General features: G+C 35.3%; 1 protein-coding gene across 7 annotated transcripts in view; it reads left to right on the plus strand.

Moving 5' to 3' along the window:
• The window catches only part of WDR41 (WD repeat domain 41), a 37121-nt gene that overhangs the window by 13854 nt on the left and 2196 nt on the right, over nucleotides 1–21071 (plus strand). For all 7 annotated transcript variants that reach the window (XR_012130509.1, XR_012130510.1, XM_017656688.2 and 4 more), the window contains 8 exons: nucleotides 274–405; nucleotides 3524–3586; nucleotides 8343–8454; nucleotides 10961–11023; nucleotides 12912–13022; nucleotides 16812–16996; nucleotides 19412–19533; nucleotides 20323–20411. Coding sequence is in view for 5 of the 7 variants with exons in the window: in XM_017656688.2 (XP_017512177.2) it covers nucleotides 274–405; nucleotides 3524–3586; nucleotides 8343–8454; nucleotides 10961–11023; nucleotides 12912–13022; nucleotides 16812–16996; nucleotides 19412–19533; nucleotides 20323–20411 (877 nt within the window). In the remaining 2 variants the exon portion in view is untranslated. The remainder of the gene's footprint in view (nucleotides 1–273; nucleotides 406–3523; nucleotides 3587–8342; nucleotides 8455–10960; nucleotides 11024–12911; nucleotides 13023–16811; nucleotides 16997–19411; nucleotides 19534–20322; nucleotides 20412–21071) is intronic.

Below are 21071 nucleotides of genomic sequence, written 5' to 3' on the forward strand. Positions count from 1 at the left end.
CTTAAAACTATATGGAAAGAATATTCCTTTAAATTGCCAATAAAAAATGCTAAAAATTAGCATTTTCTATTAGGAAAAATTTAAATTGTTTATGGCTACTCTTCCATGACCTGTTCAGATTCTACTTGATTTGCTTTAAGGTAAATTGTAGATATGAATAATTTCAAATGGAATGTATATCTTTTCTATATGGTGATTCTTCTTAATGTTGTCATATAAGATTATTTAAATTGTGAAATGTGAACCTATTGATCTTTGTTATTGGTATTTCAGACAGGAGAAAAACTTTTGGAACTCCATGGACACACACAAAAGATAACAGCTATTACTACATTTCCTTCCTTGGAAGCTTGTGAAGAAAAAAATCAACTGATCTTGACAGCCTCTGCTGATAGAACAGTTATTATATCCTTAAATCATGAAGACTTGAAATAGCTTTAGTAACCCAAGGGACTGGTGTACACATTATTAGTCTTTTGCCTCTTGGGGCCTGTCTGTACATTCCTATTTTAGCAAACATGATTTTCTACCTTCGTAAGACACTTCTTAAAAGTGTTAGGTATCTGAAAAGTATTAGACTGTAAATAGCAGGTTAAGGTTTATTATTGAGGGAAACCCCATGACAAAAGTTTCCAGAGTTACTGTTAAGTTTTATATAAAATGGAGGAAATGGGAGAATGTGGGCTTAAAATACTTATTACTACAGTTTGCTTTCAATTTAGAGAAAGATAATTTGGACTGGAGAATAATTTACATTTTTTTCTGCTCATTGTACAGCAAAAGGAGCTTAAATACTTGTAAGAGGAATTGGATTTGTGAAGGCTGTAGCCAAATGCTTTGGATAACTGTAATTTTTCATTCTTTTTTTATTGAAGTATAGTTGATATACAGTATTATATTGGTTTCAAATATACAACACTGGTTCAACAGTCTTCCATGGTATTGAATCCTCCAACTAGTGCAGTTACTATCTGTCAACATTGAAAGATGTCACAGAACCATCGACTATATTTTCCATGCTGGACTTCCATTCCTGTGACTAACTTCTATTATGATTAAGATCTTTGTGCCCCTTTATCCCCCTCAAACACCTTTTCTACCCACTTCAACCCCTCCCACATGGTAACGACCAGCCACTTCTCAGTGTCTATGAGTTTACTGTTGTTTTGTTCATTCTGTTTTGTTTTTAGATTTTACAAATGAGTGAAATCATATGGTATTTTTCTTTCTTTACCTGGCTTATTTCACTTAGCATAATACCCTCTAGGTCCATCCATGTTGTCGCAGCTGGCAGGATTTCTTTCATTTTCATAGCTGAATAATACTCCATTGAGTATATGTACCACATCGTTATCCATTCATCTATTGATGAATGCTTGATTGCTTCTTTTGGTTAGTGGCTATTCTAACTGGTGTGAGGTGGTATCTCATTGTGGTTTTGATTTGCATTTCCTTTATGATTAGCATTGTGGAGCATCTTTTCATGTGCCTGTTGACCATCTGTAATTCTTCTTTGGAAAAACGTGTGTTCAGGTCCTCTGCCCATTTTTTAATCAGGTTGTTTGTTTCTTTGGTGTTGAGTCATATGAGTTCTTTATGTATTTTGGATATTAACCCCTTATCAGATAAATCATTTATAAACATATTTTACCATACTGTAGGTTTCCCTTTTGTTCTTTTGATGGTGCCCTTTGCTCTACAGCCTTTTAGTTTGTTGTAGTCCCACTTGTTCATTTTTTATTTTGTTTTCCTTGTCTTAGATGTGTCCAGGAAAAAAATTGCTCATGCTTATGTTCGAGAGAGTTTTGCTTTTATTTCCTTCTATGAGTTTTATGGTTTCATGTCTTACATTCAGGTCTTTGATCCATTTCAAGTAGTTTACTTTTGTGTTGGAGTTAGACAATAATCCAGTTTCATTATCTTTCATGTAGCCGTCCAGGTTTCCCAACGCCATTTATTGAAGAGTGTCTTTTCCCTACTGTATATTCATGGCTTTTTTAGCATACATTAATTCACCATATATGTGTGGGTTTGTATCTGGGTGCTCCCTTCTGTTCTATTAATCTATGGATCTGTTCTTGTGCCAGTACCATACTGTTTTGAGTACTGTAGCTTTGTAATGTAGCTTGAAGTCAAGGCCCATAATACCCCCAGCTTTGTTCTTCTTTCTCAAGATTATTTTGACTATTTGGGGTCTTCTGTGGTTCTATAATTATTACTTTTTTTTAAGGTATAGATTAGCTTTAAAAAGTCTTGGCTTATCTGAGAACTCTGTTTAATTTCAAGCATTAGTGAAATCAGTTTGGTAGTAAACCTAAAGGAATAGGTCTTATTTAGGCATCTGTAGAACCAAGATATACTTTATGACAAATTATGAGTGAGCTCATCAGCTGAAGTGTTTTCTAGACAAATTGTCAATAGGTGAAAAAAATTTCAAGAAAAGCTTTAAGGGGGAATAAACTATATTTTGTGGTATGTGTAATATTGCATAAACAAAGGCATAAAATATACTCATGTTTAGGTAAGAGTAACTTCATTACTACTCTATTAAGGCAAATATTATTTTAATGGACTAAAGCAATTTTTTTGTTTTGTTCTCAGTATCTGTATAATCTCTGCAAAAACAATTTAATGTACTTTTTATTAGACCATTCCTAAGGTACTATATGGATATTGAGAAAATTATTAAAATTACTATTGTAGGGTGATAATATAGAGTCATTTCCTTTGCCAAGTGACTTTTCTTAGAAATAATTCAAGGCTACTCTTTTGGCAGTTCATTTTACTCAAATGATTCTAAATTTGTTCTGCTTGGGCCTTCACTATTAACTACCTTTATTAATTAAATGCTAGAGTAGATTTATTTTTGTCAAGTGATAGTCTTAAGAGTCCACATATACATACATATATATTTACACATATATGTATGTTCTCAGATATTATATAAAATCTATCTTACCCTAGGAAATGATGTAAAAAATTGAAAATCATTATGCTTCTTAAACTAACCATGTACAGTGTATGCGAGGTCCTCTAATTATTTTAAGTATGTATATAAGTAACAAGAATACACTGTCTTTTTTGAATCAGGATAATAGTAGTAAACCATGCTATGCATGTTGAGGGAGCTTTCAGTAAATATTAATGGATGTGATAGTTTTTAGTATAAATATGTTCAATGTTTATTAGGTTATAGTGGACTTCTTTGGATAGTAAACTTAAATCTAAACAGTTGCAATATTTAATGCCTGTAAAGATTCAGTATTCAGACCATTCTGTTGTCATTTTCAGATAGTTCAATAGTAAAATTTACCTCAAAGTTATTTTACATAGTAAGCCTGCTATGCTAAGTTGATGACTCACTTTATGAATTAATTTTTTATTTAAATTTTACTTAATCTTTATTTAACTATTTCCACCTAAAATTCGAATATTTGTGATTTAGTTACTAAAAAAGTGATCTCATTATTAAGATATTTATAACCTCATAAATAAGATTTTAAAGTTTCTTAACAAAATTTAGGTATGGGATTGTGATACTGGCAGACAAGTTCGGAAAGTACCATGTTTGCAGTCTACTGTAAAGGTAAAATCTTGAGCAGATATTTTATGGTAATTTTTTTTTTTTGCCTTTTTATTTTTATTTTTTATTAAAGTATCATTGATATACTCTCTTATGAAGGTTTCACAAGAAAAACCATGTGGTTACTACATACACCCTTGTTATCGAGTCCCTTCCCTTACCCCATTTCAGTCATTGTCCATCAGTGTAGTAACATGTTTTATGGTAATCTTTTTGTCTCAGAAAAAATTATTTAGTAGATGAGATGAAATTACTTTGTTGGTTTTAAAAATTATTTTTTCCACATATGCTTCCAGTTATTTGATTCTTCTAAGACTAGATTTTTGGGAACATATATATTAAATTCTAGAATGTTTGCATTTGAAATGAGAGCAAGGGGTGAATCTCCTATAGCAAGATAAGGAAAAAGGTAGTACCTAGTATGTTTTTAGTAGGTAATTCTAGGAAGAGATATTACTTGCAGAATAACGCCAGTCTTTTTATTTTTATTCTTTGAACAAAAAACATGGACTTACTTGTCCCTCAACCTCTTCCTTCTGTAACGTCATAAGGATAAGACATGTCAATTACCTAGTTGCAAAAAAAAAAGTCTTATATGACTGACTGGCTGCTACTATTAAGTTCAGTCATTTTACAGACCTATTAATTGGGGCTTATTACATGATAGGAGCTCTGCTACATGTTGGAGAAACAAACTTGGGTAAGATTTGATTATTTTGATTCCTACAGAAGAAATTATTTTAAATGTTCTCAGAAAGTACCACTTTTTTTCAATAATGTCAACAAGTTTAGGGTATTGGAAGTAACCCCCTTTTTTTAATGTAAAAAAGAATTGCAATATGCCACTAGTGAAGGTATTTAATTTTTTTCTAAGGAGGTAGCATCTCTGGTAGCTATCTCATGCTGCCATGCTATTCTAATTATCAACTTAGTAAAGTTTCTGGGCAAGAAAGTGCCATTTATTCTATGCTTGTATCCATTTTAACAATGGACAACTGTCTTCAAAGAAATTAAAGTACTGACTTGATCAAAATGTTATGCTTTATATGATCTGAAAAGATGCCTCTTGTAAATTTCTTAAAAAATATTTTGTTATATTACTGAGGTCATTAGGTTTCAAATGAAAACACATGAATTGAAGGAACAGAGAATTTGTGTATTTGGGGGAAATTCATTTAATGAACTGTTTATAGAAAATGGTCAGTAAAAAGCATCTCATTCCAGTGTGGTGAAAGTACTTTTAAAAGGGGTTTTACTGTAATATTAGTTAGCTAGATAGGTATATTTACTCCTACTATGATCTTGTTTCACATTAAAAAGTAGTTAAAAATAGCATTTCATTTACTGTATTTCAGTGGCTCCGTTGTTCTTGAACAGTAATTTATCAAAGAAATTAAGACCCCCAATAAATATAAAAAACATTATTATTTTTTGAACTAACAGTTTTTAGAAGGATGACTATTAGCAATGAGTTAGGGAAATTGCTATTTTTATTGCTGTTGAGAGTATAAATTGCTATAATCTTCCTGGAAAGCAGCTTGGCATTATGAAGAAAACTAAAAATAAGATCACATGAATTGAGCCATTGATTCTATTTACACAAAATTTCAAATAGTAAAAAAAGTTTGGCCGAGTTTTATGAACAGAAGTGTGTATTACAAATATATTTCATAAATGGATAATTGGCTGTATCCTAAATGTCTTATAGGAAAATAGTTAAATTATAGTAGCTGTAAATGCTAAAAATGGTCCTTCAGAATAATACATAAAGAGCTTGGAAAATGTTGGTAAGATGTTAAGTAACAAAAACACAGTATATTATACTTAACAAATTACTGGCAGACCAGATCCAACACCCATGAAAAGGATTATACACCATGACAGGTTTATCACGGGAATATGAGTTTAACATCTGAAAAATCAATCAATGTAATACACCATGGTAAGAATAAAGGAAAAAACACATATGATCATCTCAGTAGATGCACAGAAAGCATTTGACAGACTCCAACACCCTCTCATAACAAAACTCAACAAACTAGGAAAAGAATGAGAACTTTCTCAACCTAATAAAATGCATTTATGAAAACCCCACAGCTAATATATTAATGTAAAATACTTATTGAATACTTTCCCCTTGAGAGCAACAGCAAGACAAGGATATCTGTTCTTAGTACTTCTGTTCAATGTTGTACTGGAGATTCTGGTCCAGGACAGGTAGGCAATGAAAAAGAAATAAAAGGCATCCATATTGGAAAGGAAGAAATGAAAGTATATTCACAAGTGACGTGACCTTCTATATAGAAAATCTTAAGTCCATAACAAAACTATGAGAACTAATAAAGTGTATTTAGCAAGGTTTTAGGATATATCAGTATACAAAAATTGTATTTCTGTATACCAGCAATGAACATCCCAAAAATGAAATTAAGAAAACTATTCGTTTACAGGAGCATCCAAAAGAGTAAAATACTTAGAAATAAATCTGAAGGATAGGAGACTTTTACAAGGGAAACTACAAAACATGGCTGAAAGAAACTAAAGATAATCTAAATAAATGGGAAGACATCCCATATTCATGGATCAGATTTAATACAGTTAAGATAGTAACACTACCCAAAATTATTTACAGATTGGACACAATATCTACCAAAATCCCAGTAGGCTTTTTTGGTTTTGATTTTTCAGAAATTAACAAGCTGATCCTTGTTCAAGGAACCCCCGAATAGCTGTAACAGTCTTGAAAAGAAAGAATAAAATTGCAAGATTCAAACGTCCCAGTTTCAAAAGGTACTACAAGCTATAACAATTACAGTATATAAAAATTAAGACTGGATAAAGGTGAACAAACACATCAGTGGAATAAAATTTAGAGTCCAGAAATAAAACTTCACATATAGTCAACTTATTTTCGACAAGGATGCCTTCAAAAAGAGAAGAAATAGTCTATTTAACAAATAATGCTCTGTCAACTGGATATCCACATACAAAATAATGAAATTGGATCCCTACTTCATGCCATATACAAAAATTAATACAAAATGGGTCAAAGACTAAAATGTAGGAGCTGAACCTATAAAACTTCAGAAGAAATACAGAGTAAATCTTTTGTGACCTTGGATTAGGTATCTTAGATATGACACCAAAAGCGCAGCAGCAAAAGAAAGAAAAATATAACTTGGACTTCATCAAAGTGAACAACTTTTAGGACACTATCAAGAAAGTGGAAAAACAAACTAGAATGGGAGAAAATATTTGCACATCAGTTATTTGATAAGGAGCTTGTATCCTGAATATATGAAGAACTCTTACAACTCAACAATAAAAAGATGACCCAATTAAAAATTGACAAATAATTCGGGAGATGTTTCTCCAAAAAACAAATGGCCAATAAGCACATGAAAAGAAGCTCAAAGTTATTAATCAGAGAAGTCCACATCAAAACCATTATGCCACACTATTTCACATACACTAGATGGGTACTATTTAACTGACAGATAATAACCAGTGTTGATAAGGAAATGGTAAGTGGAACCCTTGTACATTGCTGGTGGGATTGTAAAATGGTATAGACATCTTGGAAAATAGTTTGACAGTTGAGCAAAATGTTAAACAGGTATCATTTGGCCCAGCTATCATTCTCCTAGGTATTCCCAAGAGAAAATGTACATATATATATATATATATATATATATATATATATATATATATATATATATATACACACACACAAAACGTACATGAATAGCAGTATTATTCATAATAGCTCCAAAGTGGAAATGCCCTAAATGTCCATCAACTGATGACAAAATGTGGTATATTCATACAGTGGAATATTATTCGACAGTAAAATGGAATGAAATATCAGTACTAAAAATCAGAGATTAGGGTAGGAAGTCTTAAAATATAAACTGTATTATTTCCATCCTTATTCAAAGCAGTTTTAGTAGCAGTCCAACCTTAGCCTAGACAAGACTACCAGAACCTTTTCTTTTTCTTTTTTCTTCTCTCTGGCTCTTGCCCTGGTGTTCGCTCAGAGTCAATGGGTAGGGAGAGTACAACTAAAAGTGTGGACTTTAAAGTATTATTAAAGATAAAGAACTTCTACAGACCTTGAAACACTCACCTTTTTAAGTCAGGAATTAGGAGATAGCAATTTGAATGTTAAATAAAAACTAAGGTCCTATTTTCAGTTTTATTTAAAAAGCAATTGTTTAGCCTTGGATATTATCTGTCAACTGAGTAACAAATTACCTTAAAACTTAATGGCTTTTTAAAAACAAACATTATCTCATAGTGTTTGTAGTCAGGAGTAAAGAACACCTAGCTGGGGGTTCTGGCTCTGTGTCCCATTAGGGTGCCGTCATCTGGAGGCCTGACTTGGGCTGGGGGTTCCAGAGCACCAGGCGCTTGGTCGATTAATGCTGACTGTCCAGAGTTCTCACTTCCTTGCCATACGGACCTTTCTCCATATGGCTGCTGTGTGTCTGCCCTAGAGTGAGTGATTCAAGAGAGAGCAAGGAGGAAGCCACTATGTCTTTTCTGATGTAGTTTTGTAAGCCCCACACTATCCATCCCTTTTGCCATATTCTGTTCTTTAGAAGCTAGTCAGAGCCCACGTTCAAGGGGAGGAGAACTAAGCTTCACCTCTGGAAGGGCTGGAAGGGAGGGTATTACAGAACTCGCAGACGTATTTTAAAACCACCAATGAATGCTTGAACTTCTAAACTGATATATACATTTCACATGAATTTTGCAGTGTTTAACTGTTCTTCGGAGACTAGATGTTTGGCTGTCTGGTGGAAATGACCTGTGTGTGTGGAACCAAAAATTAGATCTCCTGTGTAAGACTCATCACCTTTCTGATACAGGTAAACATATTAAGGCAATTGTGAATCATAATTGACGGACTGTAAAAGACGTAATCTTCAAAGAGACTTTCCATGAATACAAAGGACAATGTAGGTGATTTTTCTTTTCAATTCTGAATATAACATGTAACCATATTTCTCCAATTCAGGTTAAGGGTAGTGTAAAATATATTTCCATCCCAACTGGGAAGGAGAAGACCTCCCTCCGGCTTCTCCTTTCCTTCTAACAGAATTTCTCAAAAACAGTCAAGAAAAACCTCATGTATGCTCTTGGGCCATGTTCCTAAACTGAGTTTGATGAGGACATTAATACCTGGAAGCAGACCTTTATGACTTACAATAGCATTTTCTTCTTTATTTGTGGGGTTGTTGGATGTAAATAGAGTTCTAAGGATGACCTCATTTTACAATTGGTTTTACTGTAAGAAGTTCATTTTGAGACTTACAAAATTGTACTCTCAGAATTCTGTTGACATGTATTTTTTTTGTTTTGACATTGATAACAAGGATCTTAAAAAAAAAACCTATTCAGAGGAAAAGTATTTAAATATAAATAAGTAGATTTAAATGATAATAACCTTGAAGTCAAGTGTTAAACTATTGACTTTTTGTTTTTAAAATAATCAAGTGAATCCATGGATATCCTGGGAAGAATATTATTAGGCATATTGTTGATGTCTTAAAGGTGGTGAGAGATCTGTGAATTGAATTCATAGTTCATAATTGAAACTAGCTTATCTTCCACATAGATATTAAACAATATCAGAAAAATAATGTGGTATCTTAGCCAAACTAAATCCATATCTTACTAGGATTTATAGTTTAACCTCTCAATTCAATATTTGATCACTAATATTTGAATCTAGAGTATACTTTCATATTTACTAATACCATGAGTTATATCTCTTTATTACATACACATTTTCCTCTCTGTTTCTCACACCAACCTGTGGTTATCTGTGAATTTTATTCCATGAATTATTAGTGATATGTGAAATATTGAAATCAGGGTTAAAAAGAACCTTTTGTATATTAATGGAATTAACTACCTATTATTGCCATATCCCTTTCTTCTGCAAGTTATCTGTGAATACTGTACATTAAGTAGTCACAGTGTTGCCCAGTTTATCAGTGTCAAGAGGTATCAGACACCTTTGAGGGAATCTACGGGAAAGTTTTGACTGACAGAGATCATAGGTTACCTTTGATGAGTGATTTTGTGATTTGTTTTCCGAATTCCAGGATACCAGGTAGCCAGCAGTGCTCTTAGACCCTTATCTCATGAAGCTCCTTTCATAAGCCTTGCTTGATTAATGAGCAAGCAGGATTTTTAGGGGCAGTTTTTTTGTATTTGGAAATAAGCAAAGATAATCTTAGTATGATGCAGTGGAAAGAGCCTCCTAGAAGACAGGATATCCATGCCCTTTCCACTAGTATGTTCTGTGATTCTGTATATTAAGTTGCTTCTGGATTACTGAGTTTCTAGTATTCTCACTTCACAAATAACTTGATAAACATTTTTTAAACAAGCTATTTTCTGCATCTAGAATTCTCCTCTTGGTACCATTGGCCCTGCTCTTCTATCTCCTCTATTTTATCTGAACCACTATTACTTCCCATTCTCCACCACCACTATCATATCTTCCTCCTTGAAGATGGGAAAATACAAAATATACTGTTAAGACAACTCTGTGAGGAGAAAAGATTTGAACCAGAAATACTCTCCAAATCACAAGCATGCTAGTCTTTTGGTAGGTGGGAAGAAAATTAGTATTTTCCAAATTTGCACATATTTTATAAATTACATGTATGTGTGTGTATATACATCTATTTCAATATTTTTTTCAAAAAAGATTTTTGCTAATACATGTGGTGGTTCTGAATCTAATATATCAATTCTGTAATTCTTGCTGACAAAAATAATAATTGTAATATATCTTAGCAAGCTGTGGTAACCCTAAAATCATTTCCTGATTCAGCTATAAAAAGATACCCTATGCTTGCATAAATAAGTAAAATGTGGTGGGATTTTGAATCTGATAATCCAATAATATAGGCATTTTGTAAATGTATTAATTGATTATAAACATGCTATTTGAAGGCCACTTTCTTAGCTGTTGACTTATTTACTGCCAGAGAGCCCTCCCAGGCTTCTTAAATTTACATTGAGGAAGACACCAATTTCACATTCATTTGAGCTAGTCATCTTGTAAATGGGTAATAGGGTAATAGTGATTTTCTTAGGGGTTCCCTATTGAGTAGGTTCACCACAGTAGTAAAAATGTTCAAAGAGTAATAGTAATGTCTTCCAAAGGTCTCACATACTTTTCACAAAATTATTTTCCATGTGTAAGCAAGCAAGGAAGTGTGATACAGCAAATTGTATGTACTTTATAGTTGCCACTCCTTTTAAGGGAAATAACTGACATAAAACTGAGAATGTTTTTTGTTTTTGATGTAATCCATGAAGAAAATGATTTGGCCTTTGTTTTCTATATTTTTCAAGGGATCAGTGCTTTGATTGAAATACCTAAGAACTGTGTTGTGGCAGCAGTCAGCAAAGAACTGAGTGAGTATGAATGGGGCCCGTATTCTTGGGGGTAGATTTATGCCATTTCCCTCAGTAGTGGGATAGCAGAAAGAGAAAGTGCAAGAGAAATTTTGTAAATGTATTAGTTTATTATGAACATGCTATTTGACAGTCCCCTTCTTAGCTATGGACTGTTGGCTAACCCATTTACTGCCAGGAAGCCCTCAGTCAAGAAAGCTGTTTGTGTTCACTGTCTTATGAATAGAATTCAGGTGCTGAGAAGTGACAGAGTAAGTAAGCATGCTTCTTAAAATCTTTTTTTAAAAGAATTTTTCTAATGTAGCCCAGAGGGCATTTGGTATTGCTGTGTTACTTTTTCCAGAGACTAGTCATAAGATTTACTGTGACAGTCTGTTGGCAATTTGCAAATGCTAGTGAGACGAGCTATTTGTTTGCCATTTACTAACTTCTATCTGCAGGCTCCACCTGTTTGCAGCCAGGTTTCCCGTTCTTCAACTGACCTTTCCATGTATAATCATGTCTGAGAAGTAATTTTCTAGACCCTGTGCTTATCCTTTCTTTTTGTAAAATATTAAAGATAATATAATTTTTTTTTCTTTTTCCTTCTTCGCAGAAATTCAGTTTTCCCATGTTCTCCATCAGGCTGAAAAGATGTGTATCTTTCTCCTCTTGTAGCGACCAATCACTTTGCATTTTTCTGGTTTTACTCTTACTCAGAGGTTCTCAAACTTTAGTGTGCATCAGAATGACCTAAAGGGCTTGTTAAAAACAAGATTACTGGGCCTTGCCCCAGAGTTTCTAATTCAATAGGTCTGGAATGGGGCCTGAGCTTCTGCATTTCTATCAGGCTCCCAGGTAGTGCTGAAATTGCTGGTCTGGGGACCATACTTTGAGTACTGCTCCCCTAAGTATTTTGATCCACTTCTTTCCAGCTCACTACTCTTGCTCTGTCTAGGCTCTCCTCTCCTCTCTTGCTGCTCTGTTGCAGTCTCCTAATTTACCTTCCTTCTTTACTTTAGTGCTTCTCAGATGCCTTCTCCTCTTCTAGTTTAGGGCTTTTCAGATATATTCTCCAGTAGATGCTAGAGAGAACTATTGAAAATGCAGGCTATTCCCCTACTTAAAAGCTTCAGTGGCTTCCTGTTGCCTTCAGCAGTTGTTTCTATAGCTAGTTGGACATAGCCCTAGAGAGCATGGGCCTTCAAGGTTGGTAGTGGGTTTAGAAGAGTCTTTTTTTTTTTGGTATCATTAATGCACAATTACATGAGCAACATTATGGTTACTAGACTCCCCCCATTATCAAGTCCCCACCACATACCCCATTACAGTCACTGCCCATCAGCCTAGTAAGATACTATAGAGTCACTACTTGTCTTCTCTGTGTTGTACAGTCCCCCCTCTGTGCCCTCCCCACATTATGTCTGCTAATAGTAATACCCCTTTTTCCCCCTCTTATCCCTCCCTTCCCACCCATCCTCCCCAGTCCCTTTTCCTTTGGTAACTGTTAGTCCATTCTTGGGTTCTGTGAGTCTGCTGCTGTTTTGTTCCTTCAGTTTTTCTTTGTTCTTATGCTCCACAAATGAGTAAAATCATTTGATACTTGTCTTTCTCTGCCTGGCTTATTTCACTGAGCATAATACCCTCTAGCTCCATCCATGTTGTAGAAGAGTTTTAATAAAGGAACAGAGTTCTAAGGATACACTTATTGGGATTTTAGTATATCTTTACAAATATCTCAAGCATTTGGAAAAAATATTTTAAAGTAGTATGAATAAGTTTTTCATTGGAGATGGGATTTTTAATATGTTAAGTGCTTCTCACTTAATGATACGCTGGCTTTTTGAGCAGAGATAGAATTTCATCTTCTTTGACCATTTTAATAAATTATATCTATCTTTTCATTTAGTAATTTTCAAGTTGATAGCACCCACAGAAGGAGCACTAAAATGGGATATTCTAGAAGTTAAACGTCTCCTTGATCACCAGGATAATATTCTTTCATTGGTTAATGTCAATGGTAAGCTCGCTGTGTACTTGTTTCTTTTTAAAATTTTGTACTTGTTACCATAACCTGTTCTGAATTTAAGTCATTTTGTCTGTTCTGGGACTCAGGAATTACCATCATTAAAAGAATGCTTTAGATTAGTAGGGATTGGCACTCTCTTATACTCTGAGGTTTAAGCCAGTGGAATGGAAGTTTCATAGATTAGGTAGGTCTAAGATTTAGGCAAGAAGAAGAATGGAGTGGGGCAGAGAAAAGAGGTGATTGCAGGAGAGCATAATCTCTGGCGCCCTGTGGTGGCTGTGTGGTGATTGTCTCAGGCTGTGTGTACTAACTTGGTAGATTTCAGCATTTTTAGCAAATTATTCCGGTTGGTTCCTCTTTTGTTGACCACACAGTACAATATTATATAGCAAGTTATGCACTTATAGTAGAATGAGCAGGATTCAAGCCAGTTGTAATTGAAGACTTTCAGAGAATAACAAGGAAGTCAAATCAAAGTCTGCAGAAAATGGGGTGTATCTGTCCTTCCTCATAGTTGTGCGTTTTGACATCCTGTGTGGCTTCATAATTATTTTAATGAGTATCTCTTACGAGCTGAATCTGACATCAGATCCAGGAGAAGATAGATAACAAACCACAAATCCTGGGATTTAGCTAGTTCACTGTCAAATGAAGTAACACCTTATATTATCATGGCTCTGCTGGAGGATCTTTCTTCCAAGGTCAGATGAGAGGAGGACCAGTGGCTTCAGTTTAATAGTCTGGAGGAGACTATAAAAAGGTCCTGTAAGGATGCCATGAATATGATGTAGTGGGAGGACTGTAGTGCATTTCCTGACCTGAGACCTGGGTTGGTTCTTTTTTAACAATACTTGTATAAACATGAGGCAAAGGGAAAGAGGGGCGCAGACAGCATCAAGTGGAGTCTTCATTTATATGCCATTCAACCACATTTTCAGATACATCCGTGAGAATGCCCTCCCGACCCAGCTCTAAAATTCTCCCTAAAAGCCATCTTGTTGTATGGTCCATCTGAAAGTCTTCCTGAGGACCAGCCTGTCTGGGGATAGAGTAACAATGCTGGGAGCACCCCTTTATTTTTCTCTGTGAGCTTTCTTTCCTCTTGCCATGGGTGGAAGCCCAGAAGGCAAGTTATTTGGGAGACCCTCTGACACTGAGCCTTGGTCTCCCAGGTGCAGGAGCTGCTGAGAAAAGCGCAGTGGTGTTCTGGCCCATTACACTGGTCAAGCGGAGTTGTCCTGATTGCATGTGAAGTATCGGTACCATTGGCCCAGCATCTTTCTTTAATGAAGGCGATGGGATGTGACTGAGGTAGCCTTAACTAGGGCACTTTTGCTGTGTGGTGTACAGAGAAGCTTGTAATAGTTGAGCCAAGAAAACTTTTTCAAGTATTTCTTTGCCAACTTCATAAGGAAAGGAAAATGGAAAACTAAAGCAAAAAAAAGCATTAATGAAAATTACAGAAAGCCCCTAATACTTTCTACTTTGTAAATTCTACAACCGTAAAGTTACTCTGCAGATAATAGATAAGCCAGAAGCATATGTAGGAATCATTATGGACAAGACTGGTGAAATTTGAAAATGATATTATGACAGTCTAATCCTGTCCACAGGCATGTCTGCTATGCTGCAGATTTTGGTGATCCTGAAATGATGATGTTGTACAGTTCCTAGCCCACTCTCAGCCCTGCTTCATTGTCCCCACCAATTACTAGTGAAGGATGTGGCCAGTTACTGGGTTTGTACCTCACAGGGGGAGTGTGTTTTCAGTGAGGTGGCTATAGGGCAACCTTAGAATGGTACAACACAACTCTCACGAATGTGGATAATGAATACCAGGTTTGCCATAGAGAACTGAATGGCTGGGTAGAAGGTTTTGTACCTTGTATGACATACAAGATAACCTTGCTTATCTCTTCTGGCAAAAGGCCCTGCGTGCTTCTTTGTTTTATTCCTTTTTTTGTTTTGTGCTGACAGCATGGTTTGGTAATCACAAAGTATTAGTACTTGTCAGGGATGGGTAGACAGATGCCAGGTGACATTTTCATACTAAGTGACTTTTGATTCTTACCTAGAATGAAAATCCATCCACATATAATATATCATTGAGGTTGTTGGTGTGAAACATTTTGAGTGGCCTGTTTGGGAATATAAATAATTCACACAGTGATAAACTGCACTGACTCGGGCGAATGCTGTTATTTTTTTTTTAGTGAAAAATCCCAAGTGAGCACAAATGCTTTGTTTGTGTTGCATAGATGAGCCATAGGCACTCGGAGTAGTCAGTCCGAGCGGCAGCTGTGTGGTCAGTAGGCTGTTAACTCTGCTGTGATTGGGACTTGGAGCATGGGAGGATCTTCACCCCTCGACTTCTCTGGGTCTTTTGTAGTTTGTCTTAGTTGGCCCCCTAATTTCATTTTCTTTAAAGGTTTTAAAAACTTGTTATTATACAAGTAATACATAGTCATCGTAGAGAAATGAGAAAAATGTAAAAATTAAAGTTAAAATTGCCCCATCATGTAGTACTACGCACTGGTTCATATCTTTCTAGGCGTAAAATTTACTCATGTTTAGGTCAGAGTAACGTGTGTATATGTATACATAAGGTTTGCTGTTTTATAACAGTATGTCATGAATATATTTCCATATCAATATAAATACACTTCTACAACTTAATTTTCAAAAACAGCATTACTATTTCATTTTGTGGATGTCTTATGTATTCAATCCCCAATTGGGTGTTTAGGTTATCTTCAGATTTATAATATTTGTGTAACAACCTTGTTATATACCTCTTTTACATACTTTCCTCAGGATAAATTCCTAGAAGTGGGATTGTTGCATCAGTGAGTTCACATTTTTTTTAAGGTTTTGATACATATTAACAAATCTGAGAGGATTGTACCATTGTATGCTGGGACATTACTAGTGCATGAGCAGGCTAATTCCCTATGCTTTTGCCAGCATTGGGTATTCTGTTTTACCATCTTTCCCAGTTTGCATGTCAATAAGTAGTATCTTAGTGATTTTAGATTTCTTGATTATTAGTGGAGCTGAACATCTTTTCACATGTTAACTCACCATTTATATTTCTTGTTTAGCCTGTTCTTGTCCTTTGCCCATTTTTTCTGCCAGAGTATTTATCTTTTTCTTAGGGATTTCCAAAAACTTATGTGTCAAGTATAATAAACCCATTTTGACATCTAAGTTTAAAATTTTTCCCAGCTTTTCATCATTTAAATGTATGATTTTTTATTTTGCCAGGCAGCTTTTACTCAGATCTCTTTCCTCCCACCCTGCCTCCTTTAGAGCCTTTTAGTGTTCAGTAGTCACCAAAAAGTATCTACATTAATTTTCTTCAATCTTTTAAGTACTTTTAATGTTTTAATGTATTTTAAACTTACTTTGTATATGTGAAATAGCAGAAAAAATACATATATTGGTCTCTGCCCCCAGTTCCTGGCACAGAACTCCTAAAACTCTTTCAGTTTCCTAAGTAGCACAGGAGCACCTTTTGGTCTAATAGTTCCTGACACAGAGCTTCTAAATCCCTTGGCATTCTCTGAGTGATAGGAGTGTCTTTTGTTCTAATGAGGCCACTCTTTCTTGGGGGGCTCCTGGTTGGGGCTGGTCACCAGAAACACCAAGCCACGATGAGATTGTGGTGTTTAGAGCATAAAATTGTGGTTTTATAGAGCATTACTGGTAGGTAGTCCATTTGTTTTCACCATTAGCCTAGGTAAAATAATCTCTAATGAGACATATATGACCTCTGCTTAGATTTGAGTTTTGTAAGTGGCTCCCATGTTGGAGAGCTGATCATCTGGGATATCCTGGACTGGACTGTGCAGGCCTGTGAACACAACTTCTGGGACCCATCTCCACAGCTGGACACCCAGCAAGAAATAAAACTCTGTCAAAAACCAAATGACATTTCTATTCATCATTTCACATGGGATGAAGAGGTAAAAAAATTCAAGAAAATACAAATACTTGCCTTTTTTAATAAACTCAGTATCTTTTTTTTTAAATTTAATGTCCTGATGGATATAGAAAGGTATCATTCCACATGTTCAAGCGTGTTTTAAAATGTACTTATGTTTTTCAAAGATTGCACTGTCTTTCATTAAAAAAGCATTTTAATCTTAGCACCTATCCTTGAGGTAAGGAAGTGATTAAGTGGCCACAGGTTTAAAAGCTGCATTGAAATTTTGTGTTGGATTAAATAATCTCCTAGGATTTGAGTAGTGCTTTAAATGGTTTCAAGAAACACTTTGGGAAAGAATCCTTTTGAAGATTCAGGTACATTTCCTAGAGAGATAAAGGAAATTAAACATTTCAAGAATGTTTTTCTTTTGGTCACTAACATCCTGGGGGCAGGATGATCACATGAGGATCACTGATGTCAATCCTGTAGGCCTTGGCTGTGTTGCTCTTGAAGTCCTTGGCATCTTTTTTTGGATTACTGAATCTAGGCTCTGATCTCAACGTCTTTTCTTTTAGCTTCAGGGGCTCAGGAATTGTGTTTAAAGGGGAGTTAACTTTTCAAAATGTAATCACTAAAAATGTTTAAGAGCTGAAACCTTTGAGGAGAAGCGTTGAGGAATGCTTGTATCTCACTTTATTTTATGCCTTAATATAGTTGAAATGTTCTAATTGTATACATGCTATTTTTATTTAAAAATTTCAATAATAGTGTTCTGGATGGAGAATGTAGGACCCATTTTTTGTTTTCTTTGCACCTCTCTTTAAAAAACAAAACAGAATAAGATAAGAATTGGATAAAGAACACTAATATACCCAAAGACTGTTTCTTTGTATCCCAACTTTATTTTTTAAAAATTAAGCATATGTGATTAAAATAGGGTCTCAGAAAAGATGCAAACTGGATTTCTCAGTTACAGCCTATATATATACGTTAATTTCATACCTTTTCCTCACTTTTGTAAAAATTAATATTTAAAAAGTTTTTTTCATTTTGTGTTCTTTTTAATCTCAGAAATTTTGATTCATGCTTATGAATTGCTAATTTTCCTTCTTTTATAGGCATTTGTTCTTTTACAGGGGGGCCGTTAGTTATTGATGACAGGTGATTGATAATGTAACTCTGTTGAGTAAATGCTGCCCCATAAGCTCATTATTATAATTCTGTAGTGGTGTTTATAATTTTCTTTGTGACCATTGATAAATCACTTAAACTCTGCACAGATTTCCTGCTCTGTAGTATTAGTTTCCAGGGCTTCTTTGAATTGAATGCTACCCATAGAGCTCTAGACTTAAGCAATTTAGCCAGCTGTTTTCATTAATGCCCCTGGCACTGGTGCTCAGCTTGCTTTGCTAAATGGCAGAGTACCAATCCTGAGGGTTGAGGGAGTCATTCCAGATTTAGACTCAGGTATGCCTTGGGGGCATGATTTGGTCCAGATACCATAGATCTAAATTGGATTTATAATGTTTAAGACCACATGAGAAGAGCTCTTTGGTGAAAACAGGGAGGCCTTTTGGGGGTTTTTGAAGGCTCTGCATCACTGGGGTATCTGTGGAGTAACCATGAATGATTATAAGACAGGAAACCAGGTGATACGGTATGAGGAAAGAGCAATGGACTGGAGTAACATGACTTTGATTCTAATATTGTTTCTAAGTATTAATTTTTTACATGACTTTGATTTTCTTAAAATTTTTACTTGCTCATATGGAAAATGGCAATAATACTTGCTTTTTTCCTATTTTAATGAGATGTTGTGAGGCTGAAGTAAGATAAATTTGGTGAAAGTGCTTCCCAAAGCTTAAAGTAGTTTGAGCAGAAATGTATTTCTAATACTACTTTCAGAAAAATGTTTTTGTGACACCTTCAGAGGATCTCAAGATGATATTGCCACTTACAGCATGTTTTTTTGTATCTTTTATACAAAAGATCTCTTGATTGCTTAATATGTGGTGCAGGTAATTTTGCTCATATTTTCCAAGCAGAAGAAGCTGGATAATTTTCCCACGGGTTATAGTGTTACATGAATGAAAACCTAGGTTGTACCTCAGCAGCTTCCACTGTAGGGCCAGTCTGCCAGCCATAGCTCCTTTCTCCACCTGTCATTTTTCAGTGAGGAAGAAAGTAATGCTAAGGGGTATAACATATAGAGCTTTCTCTGTACTAGTAGTTGCATCCTTCTACCTTCTAAATGCTCTGAGCTTTCCTTTGTGCTTTCATATTTTTGGATTTTAGAGGGCAGGACTATAATTTGGGCTAAAGCTAGGAATAGGGGAGGTAACAATGGCTTTCTGATATCACACCAGAACTGGAAATCTATTATACCAGTTAGTGGTAAGTACTAATTATATGCCCATTTTTGACCAGCTCCCTGTCCCCCCACCCCCTGCAGAATGTATTTGCTGCAGTTGGAAGGGGTTTATATGTGTATAACCTTCAGATGAAGTGTGTGATTGCCTGCCAGAAAACTGCACATGACTCCAGTGTCCTGCACGTTGCCAAGCTTCCAAACAGGTACAAGTTCCCATCTGTTCTGTAACAGATGAAAGAAATTCATAGTTCTCAGGGCCACTGATGTAATTTCTCAAGTGGTGAAGTTTCCTGGCTCTGTGGCTTGACCTGCTGGGTTCTTTTGGAAATGGGGAATATTCCATGGCTGTCTCACAGAAGAGTTTGTGACAGTATGTTACTAATTTTACAAGAAGCAGGGTTCAAATGCATTACAGTGAATTACCTTTTTACATAAATGCCAAATTTTAAAGTATCTCTTAGAATAAAAAAGACTGTGAAACACATTTCTGTGTGCTAATTTTTCCTTTCATATTTTTTTGTTGCTTTTGTTTGTTACTGGCCAGCATCAGATGGTAGTCTCCATGTTGGCTAAGACTACTGAGGACTTTCTTCTTTTCTTCTCGGGGTATATTTGGCTGCTAAATTTCTGGGGATAAAATTATATGAGGTGAATAGTGTTTTCTATGCAGGCTTCTTTGAGTGAGAGGCACCCTGAGAAGAGAGAGAGAGAGGAAGGAAGGGGACTGCCCGGGATATTGTGAAATATAATTCATTTTCCTGAATGCATTTTAAAAAACAGGTGATAGATTTAAGACATTTGAGCTGACCTAACAGTACAATGTGCACCTTTTACTTGGCATTGTAAAGCTATGTTCAATTGTGATTTTTCTCAGCTCCCGCCAGGAGCTGAATAAAAGCAGTTAAAAGCCCCACTGATTTCTGTCATTACAGACTTAACATTGACCCTCCTTGGTGCTCTTGTTTTTATACCACTGATTTCTGTTCCCACAGGCAGTTAATCTCATGCTCAGAAGATGGCAGTGTACGCATTTGGGAATTACGAGAGAAACAACAGCTTGCTGCTGAACCTGTACCAACAGGTGTGTGTCTTTTCTCAAAAAGGTAGTCTTTTTCCTCATATGGAAGGCAGTTCGTGTGTAACCACAAGAATAGTATACAGTGTGCTCCAGATAAGCCTAAGATGTTTATATGCAGCATATGGTAATTGGGATCTAAGATTCACACTTTAATGCGTAACTGGCTGTTCATTTCAATTCACGTAGGATTTTTTTAGAGGGGAGACTGTTATTTCCCAGTAATCTGACCAAATGGCCTAATGAAGTAATTAAACATTTATATTGTATATGATTCTGCCTGATACACCAACTATGTGCCATCAGATGTCAAGGTAAAGTGTTCTTCCAGCCTTGAAGCATAATCACTATCACTGAACTCAGTTTATGGGAAAACACACTTTTGTGTTTATATTGTAATCTCATAAACTCTTGACTTTCAGGTGTTCGGTTTGAAAAATAAAATCCTGGTTAGTTAGCAGCCTTTGCATAAGAAATCAGATATGGGTACCTCTGGGGTTTCTTCTGGTTATCTAGTCATAGGCTGTTGTTTTTGGACACACATGTTGCTTTTGTCTGCCTTTTGTTGATATATCTGAGTTGGACTTTTTGAGACTGCCATTCAGGCCTTTTGTTTTTCTCCTCTTTCATTCCCAGTACCTGTCTTTTTTATCATGTTAATATACC

The sequence above is a fragment of the Manis javanica genome, chromosome 1 (genome assembly GCF_040802235.1).
Source record: "Manis javanica isolate MJ-LG chromosome 1, MJ_LKY, whole genome shotgun sequence".
In the NCBI taxonomy this organism is placed as follows: Eukaryota; Metazoa; Chordata; class Mammalia; order Pholidota; family Manidae; genus Manis; species Manis javanica.